The sequence below is a fragment of the Bacillus rossius genome, chromosome 1, assembly GCF_032445375.1.
Source record: "Bacillus rossius redtenbacheri isolate Brsri chromosome 1, Brsri_v3, whole genome shotgun sequence".
In the NCBI taxonomy this organism is placed as follows: domain Eukaryota; kingdom Metazoa; phylum Arthropoda; class Insecta; order Phasmatodea; family Bacillidae; genus Bacillus; species Bacillus rossius.
In genome coordinates, this window is record NC_086330.1 from 236,042,842 (window position 1) to 236,069,928 (window position 27,087).

Sequence of the window (27,087 nt, forward strand, 5' to 3'; positions counted from 1 at the left end):
ATCAAAACGAAACTTTTTGAGTTGCCAGATAATTTCACTGAGGATGATGGTGAAGATTTAGAGGAATCAGTTTTGCAAAACCTCAAAGCCAATTTCTTGAGTTCTTCTAGTAGGAGCAAGAAGTTAATGATATTAACCTGTTTACCACCAAATTGGGGAGTTAGAAAAATAATGCGAGTTTGATGCGCCAAACTACATGGTACGACAATCAAAAAAAAACTCTTGGCTGAAAAAGGAATGTTAGAAAGTCCTAACCCCAAACCAGGCAAACACCTCTCAGAAGATGTAGTTAAAGCTGTCCATTTATTTTATGAATATAATGAAGTCAGTAGAGCGATGCCTGGTGTTAAAGACTGCATAATAGTCACTGAACCTAATAAAAGTAAATCAAAAATATCAAAAAGACTTATTTTGTGCAATCTGAAAGAGGGATACACTTTATTCAAGGAGATATTTCCAAATATTAAAATATGTTTTTCAAAATTTGCGGGGCTTCGTCCAAAGCATTGTATTTTAGCGGGTTCTAGTGGGACACATGCAGTGTGTGTATGTACAATCCATCAAAATGTCAAATTGATGATTGAAAATGCAAGATTATGTGATTTAACAAATGGAGTATTCAAAACCTACAAACATTGCCTACCAAAAATGGTATGCAATCCACCAACAATAGATTGCAATATTGGACATTGTACATATTGTCCTGGTACTGCAGCAATACGGACCGTCCTTGAGAAGTCATTTGAAGAGCACCTGATACGAAAGATCACATTTCGGCAGTGGATTTCAGTTGACCGTTGCAATTTAGAGACACTGCAGAAATCATCAGCAGATTTCATAGATTTACTCTGTGACAAGCTGTCACTCTTAGTCCGCCACAACTTTATTGCAAAACAACAGACCTCTTTCATGAATCACTTAAAGGAAAATGTAAAAGAATCTGAATTTGCCATCACACTCAACTTTTCAGAAAACTACAGTATGATTGTACAAGATGAAGCCCAGACTTACCACTGGACTAAGGGAGATGCCACAGTTCACCCGTTTGTGATATATTATAAAGGAGAAAAAAGAATTGAACATTTGAACTACATTGTAATTTCTGACTGCCTAGAGCACAATACAGTTGTTGTTTACACATTTCAAAGAAATTTGGTTGCTTTTTTGATTACAAAATTTAAAAATGTTCCTCATAAGTTCTTTTACTTTTCAGATGGGTCTGCTGCCCAATATAAAAATTAGAAAAATTTCATCAATTTGTGTTTTCACAAGCAAGACTTCAACATATCAGCTGAATGGCATTTTTCAGCCACAGCTCACAGTAAAGGGCCTTGCGTTGGAGTTGGAGGTAGAGTTAAGAGATTAGCAGCTAAAGCTAGCTTGCAACGACCCTACCAAAACCAGATATTGACCCCTTTCCAGCTTTATGAATGTGCAGTAGAAAATATTTCTGGTATTAATTTCACTTTCACTACACAAGAGTATTACATAGTCAGAAATATTTTTAAAAGATCATTTCAATTAGGCAATTACCATCCAAGGAACTCAGCAATATCATGCATTTATACCTGTTGACACAAGCACATCAAAAATTACTGTGAAAATATTTTCTGGAGCTACACATTCATCACAAGTAACTGTTACAAAATCACTAGACAAACCGCAAATAGGAGACGTAAAGGGCTATACTGCAGTTGTATATGACAAGAACTGGTGGCTAGCTTATGTTATGGAGAAAAACGAAGCAATTGATGAAGTGAAAGTAACATTTCTCCACCCTGCTGGACCATCACCATCCTTTTCTTATGCAGGTTTCTCTCATCTCACAGATGTGTAATGTACAGTAAATCCTACAACAACAACTGGAAGAATTTATGTGCTATCTAAAATGACACTTTAAAAACCAATGAGGAATTTTTCAAGTACTGTAATTGAAAATTGCAATCAAACATATGATTGCTAATTTCCTTTCTTCAATTTATTTCTCATTTTAAATTATTGTGCAGGGGAATCTTGCATATATTGTACTTCAGCATTAAGTATTTCTCATTTTAAATTAAATTGCCTGTAAAATTTAACTAAACAATTTTTCAGTTTAAGATACTTTCAGTGTACGGAATATAATTATCTGATTTTTTTTTGGTGTATTTTACAACAAGATTTTACTGCATTCTGTTTTTTTTTCCTTTGCTGCCAACATTTAACCTGAGGTTTGACAAAAAGGGCTTTAGTTTTCAATTAATTTTACTATGAACCCATTAACTCTCCACTTTGAAACTTTGTAGACAATTTAGTATTTGTACAAAAATTTTTATAGAAAATTTTGAAAAAAATTAAAAATGAACTTTTTCCAAAATTTTAAATTTTAATTTTAAAAAATTTTTTTTCTAGACATTATTGTGTTACATATCACATGAAAGGCCATATAGTCCACTCATTATAGACATAAAAAAGGTATTCTGGTGCAAAAGGTTGAGGAGTTTTGAAAATTGGCAGGATTGAAGACTTGGGTGTCCTGTATATAACCTTAAGTTTGCGACCTTGAACGACCGCCGCGTCCGCCGCCATCTTGAAAAAATGGTGCCCAAATTAGCTTTTTTGCAAATAACTTATTTCCTGAAGATTTTAGAGAAAAATGTTTAAGATAAAAAATGAAGAAGATAACATTTTCTACAAAATTACTCCTAAGCGTTTTTTTCGTCAGACCTAAGGTTTCCGAGTTACAGGGCCAAAACATCAAGTGAGTGGTTATAAACTGTAGAAAATTAGTATTTACAAGCTACGTTTCACCAATTTCCCGCCCAATAGTGTACGAAAAAACGTTTCATGCAATAAAGAAATAAAAAACCTCTTACTTCTACCAACTCTTTTCCACCCCACCCCCGAGGACGAGTTGAGTTCCGCGTTTTTTAATGCGCATTAACTCCGCGCACCGTTGCTTCGGACTTCCATTGTTGAAAACAAGATTCACTTGACCTGTAGACAATGCGTGCGGTAGTTTTTACATGTGGTTTTAAGAAACATACGGCTAAATATAAGAAAGGTAAAGGGATATTACTTTTTTAAAATGTGAAAATGTATTATTTAAGCTTAGGGATCGTCCATTAATCACGTGAGGCTCGAAAAGGGGGGGGGGGGGGGGTTGTCGGAAAAAATCACGAAATATCACAAGGGGGGAGGAGGGGTGTAGAGAGATATCACGTGTAATTATTTTTTCGCGCGTTTTCTACTAAACCGAAAAGCGACGCGTGACCTTGACTCGCCGTAGCCAGGCAACAATATCCCCGCCCGCCGCAACATGAACCACCCGGCTCGGCTTGCCAGTCGCCAGTAAGACTGTGATTTTGGTGCCGAATACATGCTGTGCTTAATTTTCCAGAATTAAATTAGATTATACCTGTATGTAAAGATAATATTCTGAAATTGTTAAAAATATTTTGTACCAAAAAATTACAAGTGATTTATTAGAGGGGGTGGGGGGGGGGGGGGAGTTAGTCTAACACCTCACCACAAATCACTAAGGGGGAGGGGGGTTAAAAATTTGTTAAAAAAACATCACGTGATTAATGGACGACCCCTTATAGTAGTGATTTCCAGGGAAAATTTCATGCCTGCCTATGAATACTGTATGTTAAACGAAACAAAGTATTTCTTTGCTAGTAATTTGTTATTTACAGATCATTTAATTTTACTTATTTGCAGTATACAAAGTTCTTCAGACTAGGTATTCTTTGTAATGGGGGCCATATGACTAATACTTATGTGGCTATTTGGTCTCTTAACAGGACTATGTGGATCTAATGCAGATGCATTGTTTAAAAATGTAATTATCATTGACTCTTATGTGTGGTCTATAATATCTTTTTCTGTAACTCGTTGGCTATAATTGTAAACGTTTTACATGTATTAAAAACACAGCAAAGTGTATATTAATTTTTTTTGTTTGCTGGCATTCAGTTGTTGAAATTAACACATTTATGCGATATAAATAATGCACACAGTACAGATAGTTGAAGCATTTTATATTTAATATCTGATAAATATGATTAATAAGTTTTGTTCACCTTCCTGAACCGAGATAAATAGCGGATCCTTATGCACGTTATTGGTGGCTTTGGATCTCTAGATCATTCCTGACATCTTGAAGAATGTAACCGCCGCCATCTTGTCTCCTGTCACTATCGTTTCTACCATTTCATTTTGCATTTTTGTTCCTGTAAGGGTTCTCAAATTGTCCCATGAACCTATGGAAGATCCTTCTATAAATAAATTTCTCTCAGGTTTATGACAGCATGCCATGAGGTGGGAAGCCTATATATGAAGAGAAGGACATAGGGGTACCTGGTCGTCAGCATCTGTTGCAGGCCCCCCTGTTTCTACGACAAATACCAGCAGTCAGCAGAAAGTGGCCAGTGTGCTTTGTTGTTCAGTGGTTGCTTCTCACACAGGCCATGGCGAACAGTACTGAGTATTTGTGCTTTATTTGTGAAAGAACCTTGAGCGAGGGAACCACAATTGAGGTGAAACAAAAAGACATGGATAAATTTCGTGAGAGTAGCATAAAACGAGACGATGGTAAGAGTTCTACGTTTTTCATGAATCGACAGTCTGTTACTGTGCATGATGCATGCCGTAAACAGTACATTAATGAAAAACTTATCGCCTTATTGTCTGTGAAGAAATAGAAGAATTCAGCAACATCCGTACAGGAACAACAGAGCAGCATGTTGATATGCGCCCAACACGTATGCAACGTGACAGGAACGATGTGATAAAGTTTACAGAATGGTTGTCGCAACATAATCTGTTTCCGCAAGTCGACAGTTTACTCTCCATCAACAGTGGCATCGTTGGTGTTGGAACATTAAATTGCCATATGGCCCGAGAAATTAGTGCTGTGGCTGTCACAAAGACTGTTGGCAACAATTTTGGCTCCTTAAAATTCAAGTGTAAAGATGTAGTACTTTCGTTGGGAGCAGCAAATAGCAGTATCAAAGTAGATAACATTCCTATTTTCATCAATCCACTGCTGTTGTTTCAAAGAATCTGTATCGCCAAAAAAAGTGATGAAGAATTGAAAAATTATTTCAAATATGAACTTGCACCATTCCCTCTATCATTATTTAATGAGGATGGTATGCGAAAAGGAACAAAATCGTCACTGTTTAAAGCATTTAGTCCAGTGGACAAACCTGTACAACTGAATGACAGCTTGCATGTATTGGATGGCGGCTTCTTGTTGCATCGAGTGGTATGGCATCGCAACGATTCGTATGGCACAATATGCATGCACTACGTGCAATATGTCCAAAGACACTTTGGTCCTAGTACAGTTGTAGTCTTTGACGGTTATCCAGCGAACGCTGCTAGCCGTAATACAAAGAGTGCAGAAAGATGTCGACGCTCCAGAGCACATATGTCTACTGATATAATTTTTGGTGAAGATATGATTCCGCCTGTTTCGCAAGAAAAATTTTTGGCGAGCGATGCTAACAAAAGGAATTTAATTTCAATGTTGGTTACAAAGTTTGAAGAAAATAATTTCACAGTGAAGCAGGCAGTAGAATATGCGGATGTGCTCATCATTCAGACCGCCATCAACATGTTGTCAACATTTACACGTGTTTTTGTTGTCGGAGCAGATACAGATTTGTTGGTTCTCTTAACTGCATGGCGAGAAATCATTCAAATATTTTTTTGCTGAAACCGGAAATTGGCAAAAGTGTAGAAACACTTTATTCGACACGAAGCCTGAAATATAACGAAGATGTGGCTAAGAATATTTTGCTTTTACATGCAATCAGTGGTTGTGATACCACCTCTGCTCTATTTAATCAAGGTAAATTGAAGTTCCTCAGTCTCTTGGGAAAAAACGAATCGTTGCTTCACACTACAGCAACCTTCAAAGACATAGAAGCAGATGTAGAGGCTCTCGCCACAGCTGGTGAAACATTCTTATTGGCACTGTATGGTGGATCGTCTGCAGAGGACACATTGGATTCACTACGCTTCAAAACTTTTGTGAAATCTGTGTCCAAGAACAAATTTAATCTTGCATCCCTTCCACCCACAAGAGATGCTGCAAGACAACACTGTCTGCAAACATACCACCAAGTCGCGATGTGGTGTGATAGTGAAAAAGATCCTGAGAAATATGGCTGGCAGAAAACGAAACATGGGCTCGATGCTATTCGCACTACGTCAGAACCAGCCCCCAACATCATTTTAAAATCGATATCCTGTAAATGTAAAAAAGGGTGTGCAGGAGCATGTGGATGTCGGAAAATTGGTTTAAAGTGCTCGGGGATGTGTCTTTACTGCAATGGGACAGCATGTGAAAACATTCCCGATTTAGTAGCGGATTCCGACTCAGAAGACACATTCGAGGTTTGTGACATCCTCGATTCTTTGGAGAGGGTGTTGGAGGAGGATGGATACGAGCAAGACTCTAAAGATTGTGAGCATAGTGAACCAGGGACATCGTTTAGTACAAAACGACAGAAAACATACATGTAAGCTTTGAGCAAGGATTGTTTTGAGCAAGGACTGTTTTGAGCGTGGATTAGGCCTACGAGGGATACCACATTTTAAAAAAACGCGCCGCTCAACTCTACCTCATGGGTGGTGTGGAAACGAGTTAATTGAATGATAAACTTTTATTACTTTATTGCTTAAAACAACTTTTAGTAAGCTAATGGGCAGATAATCGGCCTAAAGTAACTTGCTAATGCGGATATAATGCAATTTTAAAATATTTGCCTCAGTTTTCAGCCCTATAACTCGAAAGATTTAGGTCTGACGAAAAAAGCACATAGAAGCAATTTTGTATATAATTTTATCCTCTACATTTTTTATTTGAAACATTTTTCTGTAAAACATCCAGGAACTATGTTATTTGCAAAAAACCTATTTTGGGCGCCATTTTTTCAAGATGGCGGTGGTCGCGGCGGTCGCCCAAGGTCGCAAACTTAAGGTTATATTTCAGGCTCCCAAGTCTACAATCCTGCCAAGTTTCAAAACTCCTCAACCTTTTGCACCAAAATTATACCTAATGGGTGGACTAATACCAAATGCTGCAAAATGACACCTGTCTCACCTATCTAACTTAATTTGGAGAAGAGTTATGGTAATTTTAAAATATGCCTGTCGTGCGATTTTGAGTGTTTTTTCGAAAATTTACAAAGCAATATTTTCAAAACTGATGGATATATCATTCTAAAATTTTATATTTTTGTTAGTCTGTATGGAGGTAACATCTGTGCAAAATTTCATCAAAACCTGAGATGGTGAGGAAAAATGGGTGTGTTGATTTGACATGGAATGACCCGTAAACATGTACGGTACACACAAAAATCTACTAAATTCAATTAAAAAACACTTACCAGAAGATGTTTGACCATAAGCAAAAATTGTCCCATTGAATCCATGCACAGCAGCGTTCACTATCGGTGTTGCCACTGTCTCGAAAAGGTCATAATTTGATGTCTCCATTCCAAACACGTGGTCTGAAAAGACAGCAGGAACAATAAAAACATTTAGTTAGTAAGCCTCATGTTTGCAATTGTCTTCAAGCCACTTATTACCGAAATACCCAACAGTGTGAATAATCAAAAAAAAAAACACCACAACTTAAGAACTGTACTTTCTTGTATGGAAATATAAAAGAGTTCTATTTTTAAGCCATATTCAACAATAGATTTTGGTAAAAGTATGAAAATTTCTCTACATCTAGAAACATGGACATGAATGAGTAGGACATATGTGTTTAAATACACACACAAAAACATACAATAGTGTGTATTTAAGGTGGGCGAGAGAGAAACCCAAAAGACGCATTATTGGTTTCAAAAGTTAAAAAAAAAAAATTCATTTAATGTTAAAAATTTGCCTTAAGACAGAAATCATACCTTAAGAGATTTGCAAACATCACAAAATAGTGTCTATTGACTGTATGATTACTGCTGAAATCTTCCTCAATAAAAAATTAAATAAAAATCCAAATGATTTTACAGGGGAAAAATATATGTAGCAGCCAGTCCCTATTATCTTCAGACTATCCCTCAACAAAGATATTAAAAAAAAAAAGATAGATTGTTGTTGATCTAAAATCTGTTGAAAATAAGATGGTATCTTTCGGTTCACATCCCTCCCCTTTAAACCTGCAGAGGTCGCGCACGGACTCAAACTCCGCATGTATATTTGTTTTCGATTTTCTTTTATTATCTGCATGTTGCGGCGTCAGCCATCTAGCTACCTTCCCTTAACGGAAGGGGTGGTAGAATGTGCTAGTCAGTGCGTTCTTAGCTGTCGCAAGGAGCGGACACGTGTCATGTGCAGATTCTGAGTCCGCGCGCGATTGTGCATACGTGTGTTATGACTGGCGGATTCTGAGTCCGCGCGCAATCGTGCGTGTAATGTGACTGGTGGCGTCTTATGTCTTTAGCATGGACACTGTTTAAGAGTCTTTAAATGAAAAAAGAATATTTAGTTTTCCATTTTATTCTGGAGTAAATTTATTTACCTTTATTATAGGTTGGCTGCACTGGCAGCTGGTTGGAGGGAAAAGTCATAATAAAAGTGTGTTTACTTATTGTGGATGGATTTATTTTTAAGGTAAGTAGGAAAATTGTACATCTTTAGAATGGATTGAATTCTGGCTAAGTTATTAATGATAAATTAAAATGTGAACAACAATTTAAAAACCAAGTGAACGTATAAACTTTATGAAAAGTTTTATACTGATTGGTCCTTACATATGGTATATAATTGCACGTGGTTAACCTAACTTTTGTCAATAGCATGGACTTCCTGCATCCATGCTAAAGACTCAGTATCCATGCTACAAATTGATATATAATTGCATTTAGGACTTACCAGTATTTCATCCATCATTATTGCAGGTAATGGCTAGAACCAAGGGGCATTTAAGCAATGAAGAAAGGTTGAAGCAGAAGAGAGAGTGTGAGAAAGGGAGGCGTGAAAATATGAAAAAGATCCGGAAAAATTAAGAGCACTGAAAGAAAAAAAACATGAAATCTTAAAAGCAAAAGAGTCTGGAAAAGTTAAGTTGGTGAAAGACATGAATTCACGTGAGAAAAGAATGTACAAAAAGTGGAGAACAGAAAAAAAATGCTACAGACAAAAGAAAAAAGAATGCGAAGGAAATATGAACACTTTTATAAGAGAGAATACACCAGTGACTTCAAATGAAGAAACAAGTGACCATGCAAGTACACCACATCTACCAATAGTTGCAGAAACTTTGAACACATCACAAAGTATAAAGGAACGTGGAAGTAGCCAGAAAAAAGGGGGTAGGAAACAAGTTCGTCGGGACAGAGCAAAAGCTTACCGTCAAATAAATAAACTCAAAGCCCAAAATGAGAAACTCAGTGTGGAGTATTACCTCACTCAGGTATGTGTGTGTGCAAAAACAGATGAAGAAATACATATAAATATAATAATATAACATAAAGTGTTATGTTGTGTTTTGGTAGCTCTACAGTTAGCTCTATGCCAAAGTATAGCTCTGCACCTAGATCTATGTCAATCAGCTGATCGGTCGCTCCACTGAAACGTCCGTATTCTTATAATTATGGGCGCCACCCTTAGGTGTATAATGTCAGGTGTTTCTAAAGAATAGATAGGACAGTACACATAAGAGAAAATTTATAAAAATTTCAGGACAAATAGTTAGACTTTCGAAACAAGGAGAATTGGGATATACAGGATGTCTACCAGATCTAGTAAATGAAATTCCCTGATTTTTCCAGGTTTTCCAGGTCTAAAACTGAACTTTTCCAGGTTTTCTGTAACACAATTACGACATTCCACGAAACTGAAAAAACTGCATAACAGTACATTGACGGGTTTCAAAGTATTTCAACTCACTTAAATTAGTAAAAAAAAATACCTTCTTCCAGACGTGGCTAAAGTGACTCAATTGATGGCAAATAAAACATGCTGCTACAAATATTTCCCACACTTACTTTTGCAAAAACATAAGTAAAAGGAAGCTCCCATCAATTTCGCAGTGACTCAACTTTTGCGTCTATTGCACTTGCTTCAGAACGAACCAAATCCAACACTCGAGCCTTCTTCAACTGCAATGCCTTGATCTCCTCTTCAACTCTCCTTTTTCTGTCTTCTTCTTGTCTGTAGCTTCCTTTTCTTTTTTTTTTTTTTTTTTGCAGGGCTTCCTTACGCCTACAACTAGCATTTCTTACATACTGTAACATGGACTTGGTGATATCAACATGCTCTACACCTCCAGAACGTTGAACAAAGTCGTACATCTGTCTTTGTGCGATCAGTATTTCTTCCTGAAAGTTTTCAGTCAGCAAATTAGAATTTACTGAAAATCCTCTTTCCAATGATGCATTTCCATGGAAAAGTACCAACATCATCCTCACAAACTTTAGAAGGCCTGTTTTGGCAGCTACTGTATGTGCCTTAAGAAAGAGCATCCACAAGTGATCAAGGCGCCAGTCTTCTCGAGAAAAAGACGAGAACGGTGCTTCAGAATCTTGCGAGGAACATACCAACTGATATGATCACTCAATGTTATCAACTTCTTGTCCTTATAGCCACTTGTTTTGAAGAAAACATTCTAAACTGTAATTCACACACTGTTTCCTCACACCCGAATTTAAAGCCACAGACGGACATAAGCAGGAAATTCCCTTGGTAAGTTTGTACTTCAGGGGACTTTTGTCTTGAAGTTTTTTTACCATAACCTTTAGACAAGTCCTAACATCATTTTACAGTAACAGGACAGACTTTACTGGTAATTTCTCTTTCTTGATGGCATGGCGTACTGCATAACCCAACTTGATATTGTTAGCAGTCAAAAGATTTTCCTGGTTATCTACATCCAATTGAGATACATTTTGTTTCTCCCTAAAGCTCTTCAGTACCTCTGGTTTCAAAAACTTTCCTGCCAAAGCTAATAAAATGTCTACCAGTGAATCATAGAGAAAAGGTGCCATGGGTGCTTTACTTTGGAACATTGTGAGAAACAATTCCAGCTCTGATGCCAAAGAGTAGAAGAATGTCAATTTTACTTTCTTCAAGAGCACTTTTCACTACACTGAAAAACACAGATGAAATAGAAAATTCACTAACAAATTTCTTTAGGTGGGGTAACATTTTCATGGCACGCTCAGCAACTGCAGTATTCAGTCTGATTGCACAAAATTTCTTGGAAAAAAGCTCTGATCCAGTTATTCTAATGTGATCTGCCCTCCTTGCAGGTACGTGCTTAAACAAATAGTAACTGTGCCTCAAAAAATTAACAACGTTCCATTGTGTAGCAGAAATTCCAGTTTTGTAAGCACAATGGACCGTATGAAGCCCACAGCTACCAATTTCTAGCAACGATGGCAAATCTTCACCAAAAGTGTGTGTGATATGTATTTTCAAAGCTAACAAAAATGTCCAGTTTACTTTGAGGGCATCCATAGATACTTAAAATTAAATGCACCTGTCGGTATAATCTGAACGTGGGAAGCACATGCTGCAGCACGTCACGTCAGCAGGATAACAGACTAGCTTGAACCAGTTTGTATCACGTGATTTAACGCCACTTCCAAATCCGGTGGTAAATAAAAGAAAATGGACGTGGGAATTGTTCGTTTTTTGACATTCAAAAATAAAAATGGGAGGGGATACACATGATGCTACGTCAATGCAAGCTGATCAATAAACAAAAATTGTATTGCCAACTACAACCTACCAAACAAAAATTCCCTGATTTTTAAAAAAATTCCCTGATTTTTCCCTGATTACTCCCCGATTGCAATATTCCCTGATATTTTTCCAGGTTTTCCAGGGTCAGTAGACACCCTGGATATATTAACATACATAATACAGACAATAAAGTACAAACGTGATTTCTAGGTCGTATTTAATAAAATAATAAATATTCTAATTAATAACTTCACATATGGCAACTAAATATGTGTTTTACCATGCTCAGGAATTAGGTTGCACACATGAATACATATACAAAAGTTCGTTTTATCCCGTTTGTAAAGTTCGTCGTTTTCAGTTTAGGTGCTGCGAAAAATGAATAAATTATCGTTTATACTTTCAAAGTTCACTTCAATTAAAATGTACCGCGGCGTAGTTCATTATGTGTGCCGGCAAAACACAGTGAGATCCTGTCCCGTTTAACCTCTGGGTATTGGAATTGGATAGTGTATTCAGAGCAAAATTAATTAAAACACGTCTGTCTTTAGTATGTTGACGTAATTTCACGTATTAATCTAATGTTTTACATTTGTAGGGAAACAGATACGACGATTTTTGGTTCGTAGACACGGTCTTTGCGATGGAGGAAACTGAGTCAGATATTACTCACGTACTTTCATTCCTAAGATCGCATCAGTTCTGATGCGCCCTATAATAATTACATATAATTAATGTAAACGTTGTTTGGAAACATCCTTTTTCTTGGATGACCTAAATAGCTTCGTCGAATATTGGATTATCAAGGGATCCAAAACCCGGCGATTTTACTGTGACGCCACAATTTTTTTAACTCTCTATTCTTAATTTTAGTTCCAAACTCTTCATTATTGCAACTCGGCCTCCCATTGGCCAGAACGAAAACACCGTTAACGTAAATTAACACTTTATAATAAAATCTGACTTCACCCAAAACGCCTTAAAGTGCCGAAACGTCACAAATTTAAAATGTTATTTTCCAACAATAAGCACTCTTTTATATAAAATCTGTGTCAAAAGCTTAAATCACTGTCAAAACCAATAAGGCCCTAGAGGGGTCTAGTCAAATGCTGCTTAATTGTCAGCTTGAATTATGTCAAAGATTCCGACACGCGTAGACACGTTCAATTACACAAAATAAATCGTTCAAACGGAAACATATATACAACGATAAATATAATAAAATGTTAGTAAATAAATAGTTTGTTTACTTTCTGTGCGTGAAATAGTCATAAATGTAACAGCACATCAGAAAAAAATATGAAAAGTATAAGAAACAATACCAATGAAGTAGGTTAGTGTAAGCAGCAAGCAAGATTTGACACCTAAAACTAAGGTAAATACATTATTAAGAGGGAGAAATGTAGGAAAGGATATCAGAAAAAAAATTCTGTTTGGTGAAGTGATTTCCAAAGAGTTATCAGAAAACTATAAGAGGTTAAAATCAAATGAGAAAAGAGAAGCAAATATTTACTAAAGCCATATCTGGAAAGATTATCAAGTATAGAATGGCAAAAGAAGCAAAGAAGTTTCTTTCTTGTTCAATTGCAAAGGGCAACACAAAGTGATCCAAGAACTTATGTTATGAAAGAATGAAAAGGAATAGAGTAGAGTACATTAAAATTTTGGTAACAACTTTTCTGGAACAGGATGACAACTCATGTTTATGTCCTGGGAAGAAAGACATGATTTCAAGGAAAGGTTAACAGAAGCAAAAGAGATATTTGACAGACACTATTAGAAATCTCCACCTCAAGTTCCAGCAAATTCAGAGTTTCCAAATAAGCTATACTGCCTTTTGTAGACTGCGTCCCTTTTGGATAGTAGCGCCAAAGGTGAGTGATCAAGACACATGCCTTTGTGTTAAACATGAGAACTTTAAATTGATAGTGCGGAAAATGCATTATTTGAAAATTTTTGACACCAATGATGAAGGGAATGTGATTAAAATGTTGATGTGTGAGAAAGAAACAGAAGATTGTTACAAAAGGGTGTGTACTCGTAAATATAAAACTGTGTGTTACAAAGACTGACTATCACCAACAAGTGACTGTAAAGCAGTGGATAACTAAGAAAGATAATGTTATAAGTAAAAAGACAAAATTAGAGATTGAAGTAAAGAAGACAGTGAAAGATGAAGTTAATTTAAAGGTGGGTGATTTGGTGGACATGTTTGAAAAAAGTATAGTTTCATGCAACACAAGTTCAAAATCAAACATCAGTATTCAGTCATGTCAAAACTAAAGAAGAATTTACAGTGTAAAGACATCCTATTCCACATAGATTTCTCAGAAAATGATATGTGCAAATATGCTGCTGAAGCACAGTGTGTTCACTTTGGGGCTTCGAGGGAACATGTCACCCTTCACACTGGTGTAGTTTTTATGCAGAAGGTGGCATTAAAGAGTCATTTTGCACTTTATCTAAAAGCCAACGTCATGACGCCTTTGCCATAGTGGCACATATGTCTCCAATAATACAGAAGTGTTTAGCTAAATTTCCAGATGTTAGACACCTACATTTCTATTCAGACAGTCCACGTACACAGTATCGTAATAAAACCATGTATGCAATGATCAAAACTTACATTCCCAGCATATTTCCTGAAATTGAAAAAATTACTTGGAATTATTCAGAATCTGGACATGGTAAGGGGGCCCCGGATGGCATAGGAGGTCTTCTAAAACGTACTGCAGATCGCCTTGTTGCAAAAGGCAATGATATTTTGAGCTTGGAGGTTCTCTTAAGTTCATTAATGGCGAACATTTCTGATGTGCACATGGAAGCTGTGAGCGAGGAAGCTGTAATGGAAATAGAACGTAAGGTTGATAAAGAAACTATTATATATTTTGCAGGGTCTATGAAGGTCCATCAAGTCTGCTGGACAAAGACAAGTAGGCATTTAATGTTCCGAGAATTAGGGTGCTTTGAATGTCCAACAGATACAGTATGCAAGCACTACCATCTGGAAATGCAGATTCCAACTTCATTATCAGATTGTACAAAAGCCTCTAAAGGTTCCAGAGTCTCCTATGAAATTGGAGACTGGGTAGTTGTGGCCTGATGGAATTCACTACCCAGGCGAAGTCACAGCAGTAAATTTTGATGACGTTGAGGTCATGGTAATGCATCCTACAGTAGGAGGGAAGTACAAATGGCCAGCACAGAAGGACACAATGAAATATCCTTTTTTTGATGTGGTGAAAAAGATTGGCCATTCTGTACCATGTAGTTATCCAGCAACAACCTTTACTTTTCCAGATTTGCAGTTTAAATTTTTCTGTTAAAATTGTGAAGTAATTTTTGATGCATATTAATTTCAGTAATAAAGTTTATTTTGTATGAATGGAATCTTGAAGAGCAGACTTTGTTGTATCAGTTAGTCTATGGCGAGTGTGGAAGAGAGGAGGTTGTCTTGTACTGAATGTAAACAAGTTGAAATACAAGATTATACAGAAGAATGTACGGGTGTATTAAATAGGAATTAGTTTAGACGAACCCACACAACATGGTGTCAGGTGTGGGGTCTCGCGTGTTCGCCGGTAGAAGATTGTGATGGAAAAAAAAAACCTGAAGTGGAACTTGCACCCGAGATGATAAACGTCAACATGGCAGACGGCGGCCAGGAAAAAAAAAGTTGTGAATCATCACTAGTAATTGGGAAACAGCTTAAACCACCGGGGCCTCTGGATTTTACTGACCCTAACGCCTGGTTCAAGTGGAAAGTCCGATTCGATCGTTATCTAAATCTCAGTGGTCAGAACAAATGCAAGGATGAAGAGAAGATCGACTTAGTAATGTATGTGTTAGGGGAGAAAGCGGATGAAGTGATAGTCACGTTCAAGAAACCAACGAGTGGGTGGACTTACAAAGAATTAGTGCAGGCCTTCGATAGACACTTCAAGCCTCGGGTAAATATAATTTTTGAAAGATTCAAGTTCAACTCGCGAATTCAACAAAAAGGGGAAACTGCGGAACAGTTCATTACAGCCCTGCATAATCTCGCCTATCCCTGTGATTACGGCGCCTTGAAAGACGAGCTTATTCGCGACAGAATAGTGGTCGGGATGCAAGACGTCTCGCTAAGTGAAAAAATGCAGCTCCAGTGTACCCTGACCTTGCAAGATGCCATTAATATGTGCCGCCAGGGAGAGTTGCAAACATCACAGTCACAGCAGTTGCGTGGAAATCAGGAGCAGATAAATGCCATACAGAAGAAGGGACCTTCCAGTAAATCAGACGCAGGTCAGAATCGTAGATTCAGTGCCCGTTTTGAGTTAAAAAAACCCACGTCGAAGCTTCGATTCCGGGGAACATCAGGGAAGTGGTCAATCATCTATGCAGAACACTGGAAGTTGTGGGAAGTGTGGACGGACGCACAGCAGAAATAACTGCCCTGCCCAGAACATTACATGCTACACTTGTGAACGCTGTACTGCAACATGTTTGTTTTGACAGTTTAATTATTTATTATTATTTACGATTTATTTATTTTGTTTGCTCTATGTCTAATATTATTTATTTTCAGAAACGGCAATTTATTGTTATGTATGTCTATGGAAAAGTGATTCTTTGGATTTTTACCGGACTATTTGAACTAGGTATTGTTGATACCCCTCTAAGGACTAATGAACTTGGAAACTGTAAACGGTAAAATTAACAGTGATTTTATTATGTAAATTATTATTTTAATATTTGTTTATTTAAATTGTACGTGAAATTTTGTTATCCGCGCAATTGTTGCATTCGGATTTCACGTTTTCGTTAAGAAATTAAGTAACCGATTTTGGGTTTTGGCCAATCACAGGCCACCATTTAAAAGTTGAGTTTTACTGGCTTATTTGGAGAAGCTAGTAAGAAAGAGAGTTCTACAATGGCCAGCTGAATGAGCGGCAACTTCGTGACGTCGGCGATTATAAATCCTGAAAATTAGCTATTTAGCAACAGGCATCCCGGATAGAGGATGATAATTATGAATCATTAGGGAGTCCAGAATATTGGAATAGGATTTATCTAAAAAGATAAATAATATAGGAGTGAATAACGTGAGTAATAAAAGTGCCCAGATTTTGTGTCCTCATCTTATGCACAGATCACGCAACGCCCGTTTTTACGTCACATCGTCGCCGGAAATTAATATAAACATTGATTTTCTGAAGTAAATTGATTTTACATATGATTTGAATAATACTTGGATATAAATTTTACGATTTTACACACTAGTTAACAGACTCAGAGGTCCAATAGATAAGAGGCTCTGAGCTCTACCGATGACATTTTGAACCTAACTAGCCGAGGTAAATTGATTTAAAGTTCCCTAAAACATTAATTAAAAACTGTGTAGTGTCAACGAACCCGAATAAAGACTTTTGAAAATATTTAAATGTGCGCAACATAAATCCTGGTAATTGAACTTTTATTGGATTTATATGATGTCAATTAAAAGTTATGTTGTTGTTTTTGAATATAAATAGTAATTTAATTATATATATTAATAAGAGTAAAATTTTTAAGTCGTTTTTACATTGGGAATAAAATAATTATATATTTTATATTCAAAGTGTTGTTCCATGTTATTTGTAGTTTCATCAAACCCAGTGTTGGTTTATGTATGTTTGTTCCCCAATTAAGTAACACCTAACTGTGACCTACCTGATGTCAAAATTACCAGTAGAGAGCCACACAAGTAAAATATTGATTCTTCTACACAGTTTTAAACACAGCCCAACGTTTTTTAGTGTGTGGGGCACAAAGCTTCTAAAGTTTCCCCACATATTTATTTGGCTACCCTAGTGGGGCCTAAGTAGAAGTTCCCCTACAACGCCAAGGGCATTTTGCTAGGATGTGCAGGACCAAGAAAAATATTCATCACATCTGTCTCGGATCCGGATGGAGAACCAGACTGTGATAGGAGTTATAACGGACACTCAACAATCTAACCCATTTAAAGTACACCTTCAAGTGGTGGAGCTGGAAAGATCGGTGGAATTTTTGATTGATACGGGAGCCAATGTCACCTGCATGCCAAGCGAGATGATGGACCCAAAAGACTTACAACAAGGAACCAACGTTAGTAATGTATGCGGGCCAGATGGGCGTAGTCTGGAAGTAGTCGGTTACAAGAATCTCACATTGCAGTATCGAGGGCGTAGGCAATTAGTTAAAGTGTATTTCATTGGCAAATTGCTCCATCCGTTATTGGGTAAACATGCCATTCAAGGATTAGACGTGGTTCAAGTGGTTCACCGAGTGAAGAGTTTCCAAATCTATTCTCTGGTCTAGGTAAATGGGAAAGTGACTTGAAAATTCACCTTCAACCAGAAGCTAAACCGCATGCATTGACAAGTCCAAGAATGGTGCCCCTGCCATTGTTAAATAAAGTGAAACAGGAACTATAGAGGATGGTCCGACTGGACGTTATCACACCAGTGGAGGTTCCGACCGAGTACTGCGCTCCTATGGTGGTAACCGCCAAAGGCGATGGGGTAAGGATTTGTGGTGACTTCACTAAAATAAACAGGTACGTCCACCGACCAGTGTTCCCTATTCCAAAGATCCACTATACCTTGGCACAACTGAAAGGGGCTAAGATCTTCAGCAAATTGGATGCTAACTCTGGATTTTATCAGGTGCCCCTGAGTAAGGAAAGACAACACTTAACAACATTCATCACACCATTTGGGCGGTTTATGTATAAAAGGCTCCCATTTGGGTTGAACTGTGCACCTGAGTATTTCAGTTCAAAAATAGAACAAGTACTTGAAGGTATCCCTAATGTGGTCTATCATGTTGATGTACTGGTGTTTGGGGACACGGTTGAAGACCATGACAGAACATTGCGCCAGGTATTGGAAAAGTACAGTTCAACGGGCATTACTATAAACACAGAAAAAAGTGTGTTTGGAGTGAGTAAAGTTACCTTTTTAGGTCATGAAATATCAGCTGAAGGTATTAGGGTGGAGCCCAGTAGAATACAAGCCATTGAAAAATTTGCAGCACCTGAGGGTAAGCAAGCACTGTTGCGGTTTTTGGGAATGATCAACTTTGTGGGTAGGTTCATCCCAAATCGTTCCGAAGTATTGCAACCACTGACCGATCTGCTGAAGGAGGGTCAGCCAATTGTTTGGGGTAGGCAGGGATGCCAACTTCTGAGTAGTCTCATCAGTAGTCACCCCTCCTCGCCAATGGATCATCGACCACACTTTGTAAGAGAGGGGTCCGGAGACCCACCCCCTGAAAAATTTGAATTTCAAGGTGTAAACTGCTATTTACGCAGTTTTTGTATCTGAATATTAAATATACTACCAGTTGGAAATTTGCTATTGTTTTATAATATTTCAGGTTAAAAATTATACACATTGGTAGCCTTGAGGGAAAGAGAGAAAACAATGAACACCTTAAGTGCTATCTGCCCTCTAAAACTCACAAATGACCAAAATTGTTTTTTTGTATACATACAACGCACATGCAAACACAATGAGAGACCAAATAAATCAGAACACTTAAAACATGGTACATTACATTTACCTGCACTCACAACTAAAATATCTCATTTATGGCTAAATTATAAATAAAAAATTGCAAGCTCACCTCAACAGGAATTTCTGATCACATATTTCCGAAAGTTATGAAATAGGCCTAGGCCTACTATTTTTTTTTTTAAATAAGTTGTACACTCATTTCTGGAATGTCTATATACATTTAACTTATATACACACACATATTTACAAAATCGTCTCATTTCAGCAGTGTGCCAACAAGTTAATTTATAAATCCTCCTTATGCACCCCTCCTTGCTTCAACTGGTTAACAGTAGCATGCTTAGCCATTTCTAGTTGCTTCTTGGAAAACTTCTTTTTGTAACATTTATCTCCGTGTGCACCCATTTTTATTTTTTCAACCATTAAAGCATTTAATGTCTCAGTTCCAAGATTTGCACGAAAGTCAGTAGCATTTTGCCTTACTATACTGAAAATACGCTCTGTCGCAGTATTGCTATGAGGAACTAATAATATGGTCAGCATAAGTTTTGGGAGAACCTTGTACTTAACACTGCCACTCGCATCTACCAATTTGGAGATTTTTCCCCAACATACGTCCATTTTTGGTGAACCTAGGATTTCTTGATTTAGTTCGTCAATCTGGTACCTACTGAATTCAAGCTCTATTTCATCCATCTCACTTTCATTGACAACCCCAGGAAATTGAGACATAAGATACTCTACAGATGAAAAGTTCTACTCTTTCTTAAGATTGACATCCACTATCTCAGTGTGTTTCAAAAATTTATCCTTCATGGGCAGTTTAGAAATCATATAGTCACAAGCTACAACAAAAAAATTTCTGACAGACTCATAAAATGACTTCAACTGTGATGTAGAAAGTATTTCATCATTTTCCCTTAAGTAAACTCTTGCTTTGGCTCCAATCACAAGGTTTTCATCTGATTTCTGATGCCGTTTTTTTAACTGTACCTCAGTTATGTCAGAATTAGTTGAAACAACTGCATCTGGTTTCATGAAACGAACCAACAGATCTGTGAACAAGGCCAACAGTTCTCTGCTAACAATGTGTATGGATGGAGCCTCAGATTGCGACTTTACATTGCAAGAAGTGAAAGCGGGTAATACACTACTAAGAAACAAAAAGTACAGCTTGGTGAGAGGAGATTTTAAAATGTTCCTTACACTTAAGAAACGAGAATTATGGCTATCGTTAACTGACTCATCTTCGACACCAAACAACTCTAACAATGCATCCCACTGTTCCAAAAGTCTATAATGACAGCCAGCGGGTCGAAACATATTTCAAAATTTTGTGTGTTTTCAAACCACACAGCTTTTGGCAAGCAACTAATTCCTTTTTCCTCTTTGAGCTTTTTTCAAGGTAATAGTAAATGTCAACAACTAATGTTTCGATGACACTCCCCAACTGTTTTGTAGCCTTCTGGGCACAAATATGCAATAAATGGCACACGCAACCTTGAACTACTATGCTAGGATTTGCTGTTTTCAAGAAGGATGCTACTCCTCGCAAATGCCCTAACATTGTATTACAATTGTCACTGCCAAATGCCACACAATTTTTCCAAGGTATATTTTTTGCCTTCATCTCTGAATCAATAACAGAGAAAATTCCTTTTCCAGTGTTGTCGTCTGTTTCTAAAATGGAGAGCAAAGCAGTTACTATTTCTCCTTTAGAACTGTCAAAGTAACTGACCAAAATGGGGTAGAGTTTAACACTATTTTGGTCTGTACTGCCATCAGTTGCCATGGAAAACTTACCATGTTGCAGGATGGAAACAACATCGCGTGTTGTATCTTGCGCCATCGACTTGAGAACTGCAGTTGTTTTAGTACGCGCACATGCATATTTCTTAGCAATTGTAGAGTCCGGAAACATGGCCCTAAATAAATCTCCGGCGTGGTCTGCTGATGATAGTGGTAAATTATGTTCTACTATAAAACATGTAAATAGCATTTCCGCATTCATGATTCTGTGAGAATTCTCTGTCTTGGTAAAAAACGAACTTAATGATTTCGTTCCCGCCTTAACCTTCGCAAGTTCGATGTGTTTCTTGGAAGCGATGTGTCGCCTGCAATCATCACGGCCTCCATGTTTGACTGAAAAGTCACAATTACACACGGTACAAAAAGCACTATGTTCCGACACCTCGCTGGTTTTCAAACATTGCCATTCGCGTGCATACTCAGTACGAAACCGCTGCGCTGCGACCTTTTGTCTTTTCGTGGTCGTGCATTCATCGCCCGACATGGTTGTTGAATATTTACTTCGCCTTATATCTTGACTAATTTATTTTAACAACCACTGTTCCACATTTCAACAGATAACGCAAACACAAACTACAACCGGCAAAGGCAAACTAATACTGGCAACCGGGTGTAAACAACAATGTCCCAAACTGAAGTGCGTGGCAACAGTGCAAGTAAGTTAGTCGCTTAGTGAGTATGGTACGCTCGCCGCGTAAGACAGGTACGCACGTAACAGAACATCCTGGAAACTACTGCTACGAGTACCGAAACATCGGTACGTCTACGCATCACTTTAATGGCAACGCTGCACGGATAGCGACGCGCGCGCGCCAGCCTTGTGAAGGTGAACTACACAAAACAAAGAACGCAATAAACATCTTCGCGATGCCTGGCCTGTAGTCCGCATTCTTCACTAACAAAGAATACAACGTAATTAATAAATACATAAAACAAGGAACACGGCTCTCAGAATAATGTTTGTCTGCCGATTAAAAATTTACTGAACGCCAAAAAAGAGGACTACTAACTAATTTGCCGCGCATCCGTAGTCAGCCATACACCGTCCGGAGATTCGTAGTTTACATACTCTGTCCGTAGGAACTACGGAGAATCCGTAGACGTGGGTATCCCTGGCGTAGGGATCAACAGGCAGCGTTCATGAAAGCAAAAGACCTTATTACTCAATCACCTTGCTTATCACACTTTGACGCAGAGAAGGAGCTTATTGTGAGTGCTGACAGCTTATCATTTGGGCTAGGATTTGCACTGTTCCAGCAAAACACAGATGGAACACGAGATACTATCTGTTATGGCTCGAGAGTTTTATCTAAAGTTGAATGTCGTTATGCTCAAATTGAGAAAGAGGCAATAACGCTGACGTGGGCATGTGAAAAACTACAAGAATACATACTACATGGTGGCCACTCACAGTCACCAAAAATATTCCCTGATTTTTCCCTGATTTCCCTGATTAAAAATTCAAAATTTCCCTGATATTTACAATTACAAAAAAAAAATACTTTTGATGAAATAATATAATATTATAGAAAGAGATTACTCACATTTTAGCACCCTGCTGTATTTTCTTCATTATATACATCCGGAAGTTCGTTAAATAACATAATACATTTTAAATATGTCACTTTACATTATAGCTTCCCTTTCAATGACCTGCAGTCTGTGTTTTGTTTTATTTCTCTTCACACATAACAAATAAAAATTAATTAAATACACACAAGCATATATTGTTACAAATTGCAGCAATTGCAAATGCACACTAGTTTTCATTTATGATAATGAAGCTCTTTCAGCTGGTAAGTGTTTTCAGTTCCTCATCATCAGTTCTACTTCTTTTCTTGCTTCATCAATTATTCTTTGTTTCTTGGCAGCAAGCTCTTTTGCAGATATTGCTGCCCTCTTCTTTGCCATTTCGCTTTCGTTTTCAATTCATAATCCTTTTTTTGTTGAGCCATAGCTTCCTTAAACCGTGCATGTGAATTACGAGCAGCGTGTATTATGTCCTTGGACATGGTGGCCACTCACAGTCACCAAAAATATTCCCTGATTTTTCCCTGATTTCCCTGATTAAAAATTCCAAATTTCCCTGATATTTACAATTACAAAAAAAACATACTTTTGATGAAAAAATATATTATAGAAAGAGATTACTCATATTTTAGCACCCTGCTGTATTTTCTTCATTAAATACACACGGAAGTTTGTTAAATAACAAATACATTTTAAACATGTCACTTTACATTATAGCGTCCCGTTAAATGACATGCAGTCTGTGTTTTATTTTATTTAATGGGGTATTTCAGTGGCGAGTGCTCAAACATTTTTTCACACAACTTTTGATAACTGTTCTTTAATTCATTTTTGAAGTGTAACATTTCTAGTTGTGAAACAACTAATGGATAAATCTTCACTGCATTACAATCAGTACTCCCATCTGTAGCTAAAGCAAATGGTCCACTTAATAAAGATTCAACAGTTTCAATTTAGTTTCACCAGCCATATACTCCACTAAGGCAGATGTTTTTGCTCTCGCACAGCTGTATTTCTGTGCAATTGTTGAGTCCGGAAACATAGCTCTATACAAATTACCCGAATGATCGGCTACTGCTAACGGTAAATTGTGTTCTACCAAAAAACTTGTAAACAATAACTCTGCGTTTGTTACTTTCGTTTCTTCAGATGTAGCGAAAAACGACTATATATATTTATTGCTCGTCACGGCTTTAAAATGTTCTGCATGTTTCTTTGATTCAATATGCCATCCTCAAGTCATCCCTTCCACCATGCGCAATCGAAAAGTCACACGTGCATACATTACAAAAAGCGTGGCGTTCCAAAACATTTGAAGATGACAAGCATGGCCATTCTTTTATATAGTTTGGTCGAAAGTTCTGAAGAGTAAAGGTGGGTCTACACTATATAACAAAAACATGTTATATTTGTAACATGTTATACAACAAGTTATACAACTTGTTTCATAACATGTTACATAACAAGTTATATAATAAGTTATATAACAAGTAATACAACTTGTTTCATAACATGTTACATGTTTTTAAATATGTATACCAGTGTGGACAAACGGCCAACATGTTATACAACAAGTTATTTAACTTCCTTTGATCTTTACCGACACTGCATGGGAAACATATAACTTGTTTTATAACACTTATTTTGTTATAAAACATGGTGTTATATAACATTTTTCTTCACGTTTTCATAACAAGTTATATAACTTTGTTGTGTAACTTGTAATATAATTTTCATTCTTTTCATTTTGTAACATGTTGTATAACTTTGTAATATAACATTTTATAACTTGTTTTGTTACACAGTGTAGACCCACCTTAACGTTCTTTTTTTTTTTTTTGACCCAGATACACATTGTTCTGTCACACGCTTCATTTCTACAACCGGCACTGAAGAACACAACACTATCGAACAACATAAAAAGGTTTCACGTCTGTACACACGACAAAAACAATTTGATGAAAAAAATGGCTTTCAAGAAAGTAAATAACACAAGACAGGTTAGCCAAAGTACCGTACAAAAATTATCGTGATGTAAGTAGCTAACAGACGAAAAGTCCGAGAATATGTACTAGTTGTATCGTACAACGGACGTAATACCGTACCATTTCTATTACAAAACACAACAATTAATCTACTTATTTCGACAGTACATGCGCACATTTATCAGTTCCGTTATCTGCGCAACCACGTGATGTATTCGAACTGCGTTCACGAAACAAAAACACCAGAAACGGAATTTTTTTCCGTTACCCAGCAGCACAAAGCCTCGTTTCCGTAATAAACCAGCGATGTTCCGTAATATTGTGTTAAATCCGTAATAATTACGGAAAATCCGTAATGGTTGGCAGGGAAATATACATGACACAAAAAATTCCCGGTTATTAAAAAAATTCCCTGACATTTCCCTGATAATTCCCGATCAACGTGATTTCCCTGATAAATCCCGGTTTTCCCGGTTTTCCCGGTGAGTGGCCACCCTGTTGGAAATATTGGACACGAAACTGTCTAAGCCACCAGATGCAACAATTCCATCATACACTTGCCGTTGAGCTACTAGGGACTCATCTTTAAGATTCTCTACTAAACACTCACGGTTGATGGAGAAACCTCGTTCTATGTTAGCATTTCCATGAGATAAAATTAATATAAGTTTTACAAAAGACAAAAGTTCCGTGGAATCCTGCACCAAGAGTAACTGTTTCATCCAGAAGCTGTCAAGTCTATCATCTTTCATAGAAAATTTTTTTGATGCAGCCTGAACATCATCTTTTTCACACAGTGACCTGAACTGACAGTCAATTTTGTCTGCCTTGAGACCAGATATCAGGTTTTTGTCAACAAGTATGTTTAGTGTCTGTTTAAGACGCCTTCTTTGCACAGCTGGCCGTGCTGTAACAGCGGGATCCAAACATGAAATACCTTCAGTCATGGGGTATTTCAAAGGCGAGCGCTCGAACATTTTTTCACACAACTTTTTATAGCTGTTCTTACACTGATTTTTGAAGTGTAATATTTCTAGTTGTGAAATATTCTTAGTCTTCTGTAGGGCATTCCTTGTACCATAACCTATGTCAGTATGTTTAGCACTCAAGAACACATTCTTATCCAACAGATCAACAGAAGTGGCTTTGGTAGAAGACTCGAGCACATCTTTCTTCACAAATTTCGACATGATTCCGAGAACCAATGAATTTAGTGATTCATATAGTAAAGGAGCCATGGGTGCATCTGATTGAAAGTCAATCAAAAATGGCTCTATGGTTGCAGCAAGAGAATGGAAAAAAGTCAATTTCGCTAGCAATAATTTGTCCTTCAATGCTTCAGACACAACTGTAAAGCTACTGCACTGAGGAGATTTCATTTTGGAAATCTCATCAACATATTTTCCAATACTAGGTAATATTGCTACTGCCCTTTCTGCCACTTTTGTATTTTCTACCCAGCGCACCGGGCAGAACTTCAATGGAAACAAAGTGCAACCTGTCAGTGAAGTATAATCACTTCTTCGTGCTGGAACATTTTTAATCAAAAAATATAACGCCCTCAAAAATTCCACAATTTTCCATCCTGTGGTTTTTATTGCAGTTTTTAAAGCACCATGTAGAGTATGCAGCCCACAACTTCCTATGTCCAAAATTGAAGCTTCTCCAGGACCCCTCACTAGTGTTTCTTTTAAATCCCTTAAGAGCTTAACATTCACATTAGGCCCATCCATTGAAAACTGAATTATCTTATACATGTCGATTCCAACTAATCTTGTGGTAAGAGCCTTCAACAGATCTGATGTACTATGCCCTAGAAACGCAGAAGAAAAGTATCTTGTGATCACACAGCTATTTTGCTCGTCCCAAATCCTAATAACCACGTCCATTTGACCCTTCTGAGCGACTTTATTTAGAGACTCGTCAAATCCAACTACTATATGTGAGGCACTAGAACATAAGTTTACTAGATTATGATGAAAGTATGGTGCCAAACCAAATATTAATAGGTACGAAATTTTAGTCCTATGTAACTATTTTACTTGCTATGTGTGAGTCTGGGAACATTATCTTAAATAATGACACATTTTTTTCGGCACTGCGCAAAGAGTTATGCGACATAACTGTTGAGGCACACCAAATAATTTCGGCCCGAGTGGTGTCGTCATTTAAAAGAAATCGATTCAAGCCACGTAACTCTTTGGTTGTTTCATGCATAATGTGAACTTGTGCAGGATTACTTACAGTTTCTTCAACTGTAGATGTCGAAGGCGTGCTTATGTCAGAAACTTCACTTGTTTGAAACGATTTGTTCTGACTGAAAAAAAACCTTCAGCGAAGTACCATTTGAAAGTGCTGCTATTGCCGCTTGATGTTTTTTCCCCTTCATGTGGCTTCTTAACTGCTGTTTTTCCCATATTGCTCAAAGAAAATACACTTTTACAGACACTGCACTGTGCCGAGAACGGGTTTCCACAATCTTCTTGAAGCCATTCCTTAAATTGACCATCGAGCAGCCATTCTCGCGAAAATGAACACTTTGAATATGAGCTCAT

At 37.3% G+C, this 27,087-nt stretch overlaps 1 protein-coding gene across 1 annotated transcript in view; it reads right to left on the bottom strand.

Annotated features, from left to right (window-relative positions):
* Positions 1–27,087, bottom strand: part of LOC134546216 (centromere-associated protein E-like) — a 207,207-nt gene that overhangs the window by 168,235 nt on the left and 11,885 nt on the right. The window contains exon 2 of the mRNA XM_063388840.1: positions 7,383–7,505. Coding sequence (XP_063244910.1) covers positions 7,383–7,505 — 123 coding nt within the window. The remainder of the gene's footprint in view (positions 1–7,382; positions 7,506–27,087) is intronic.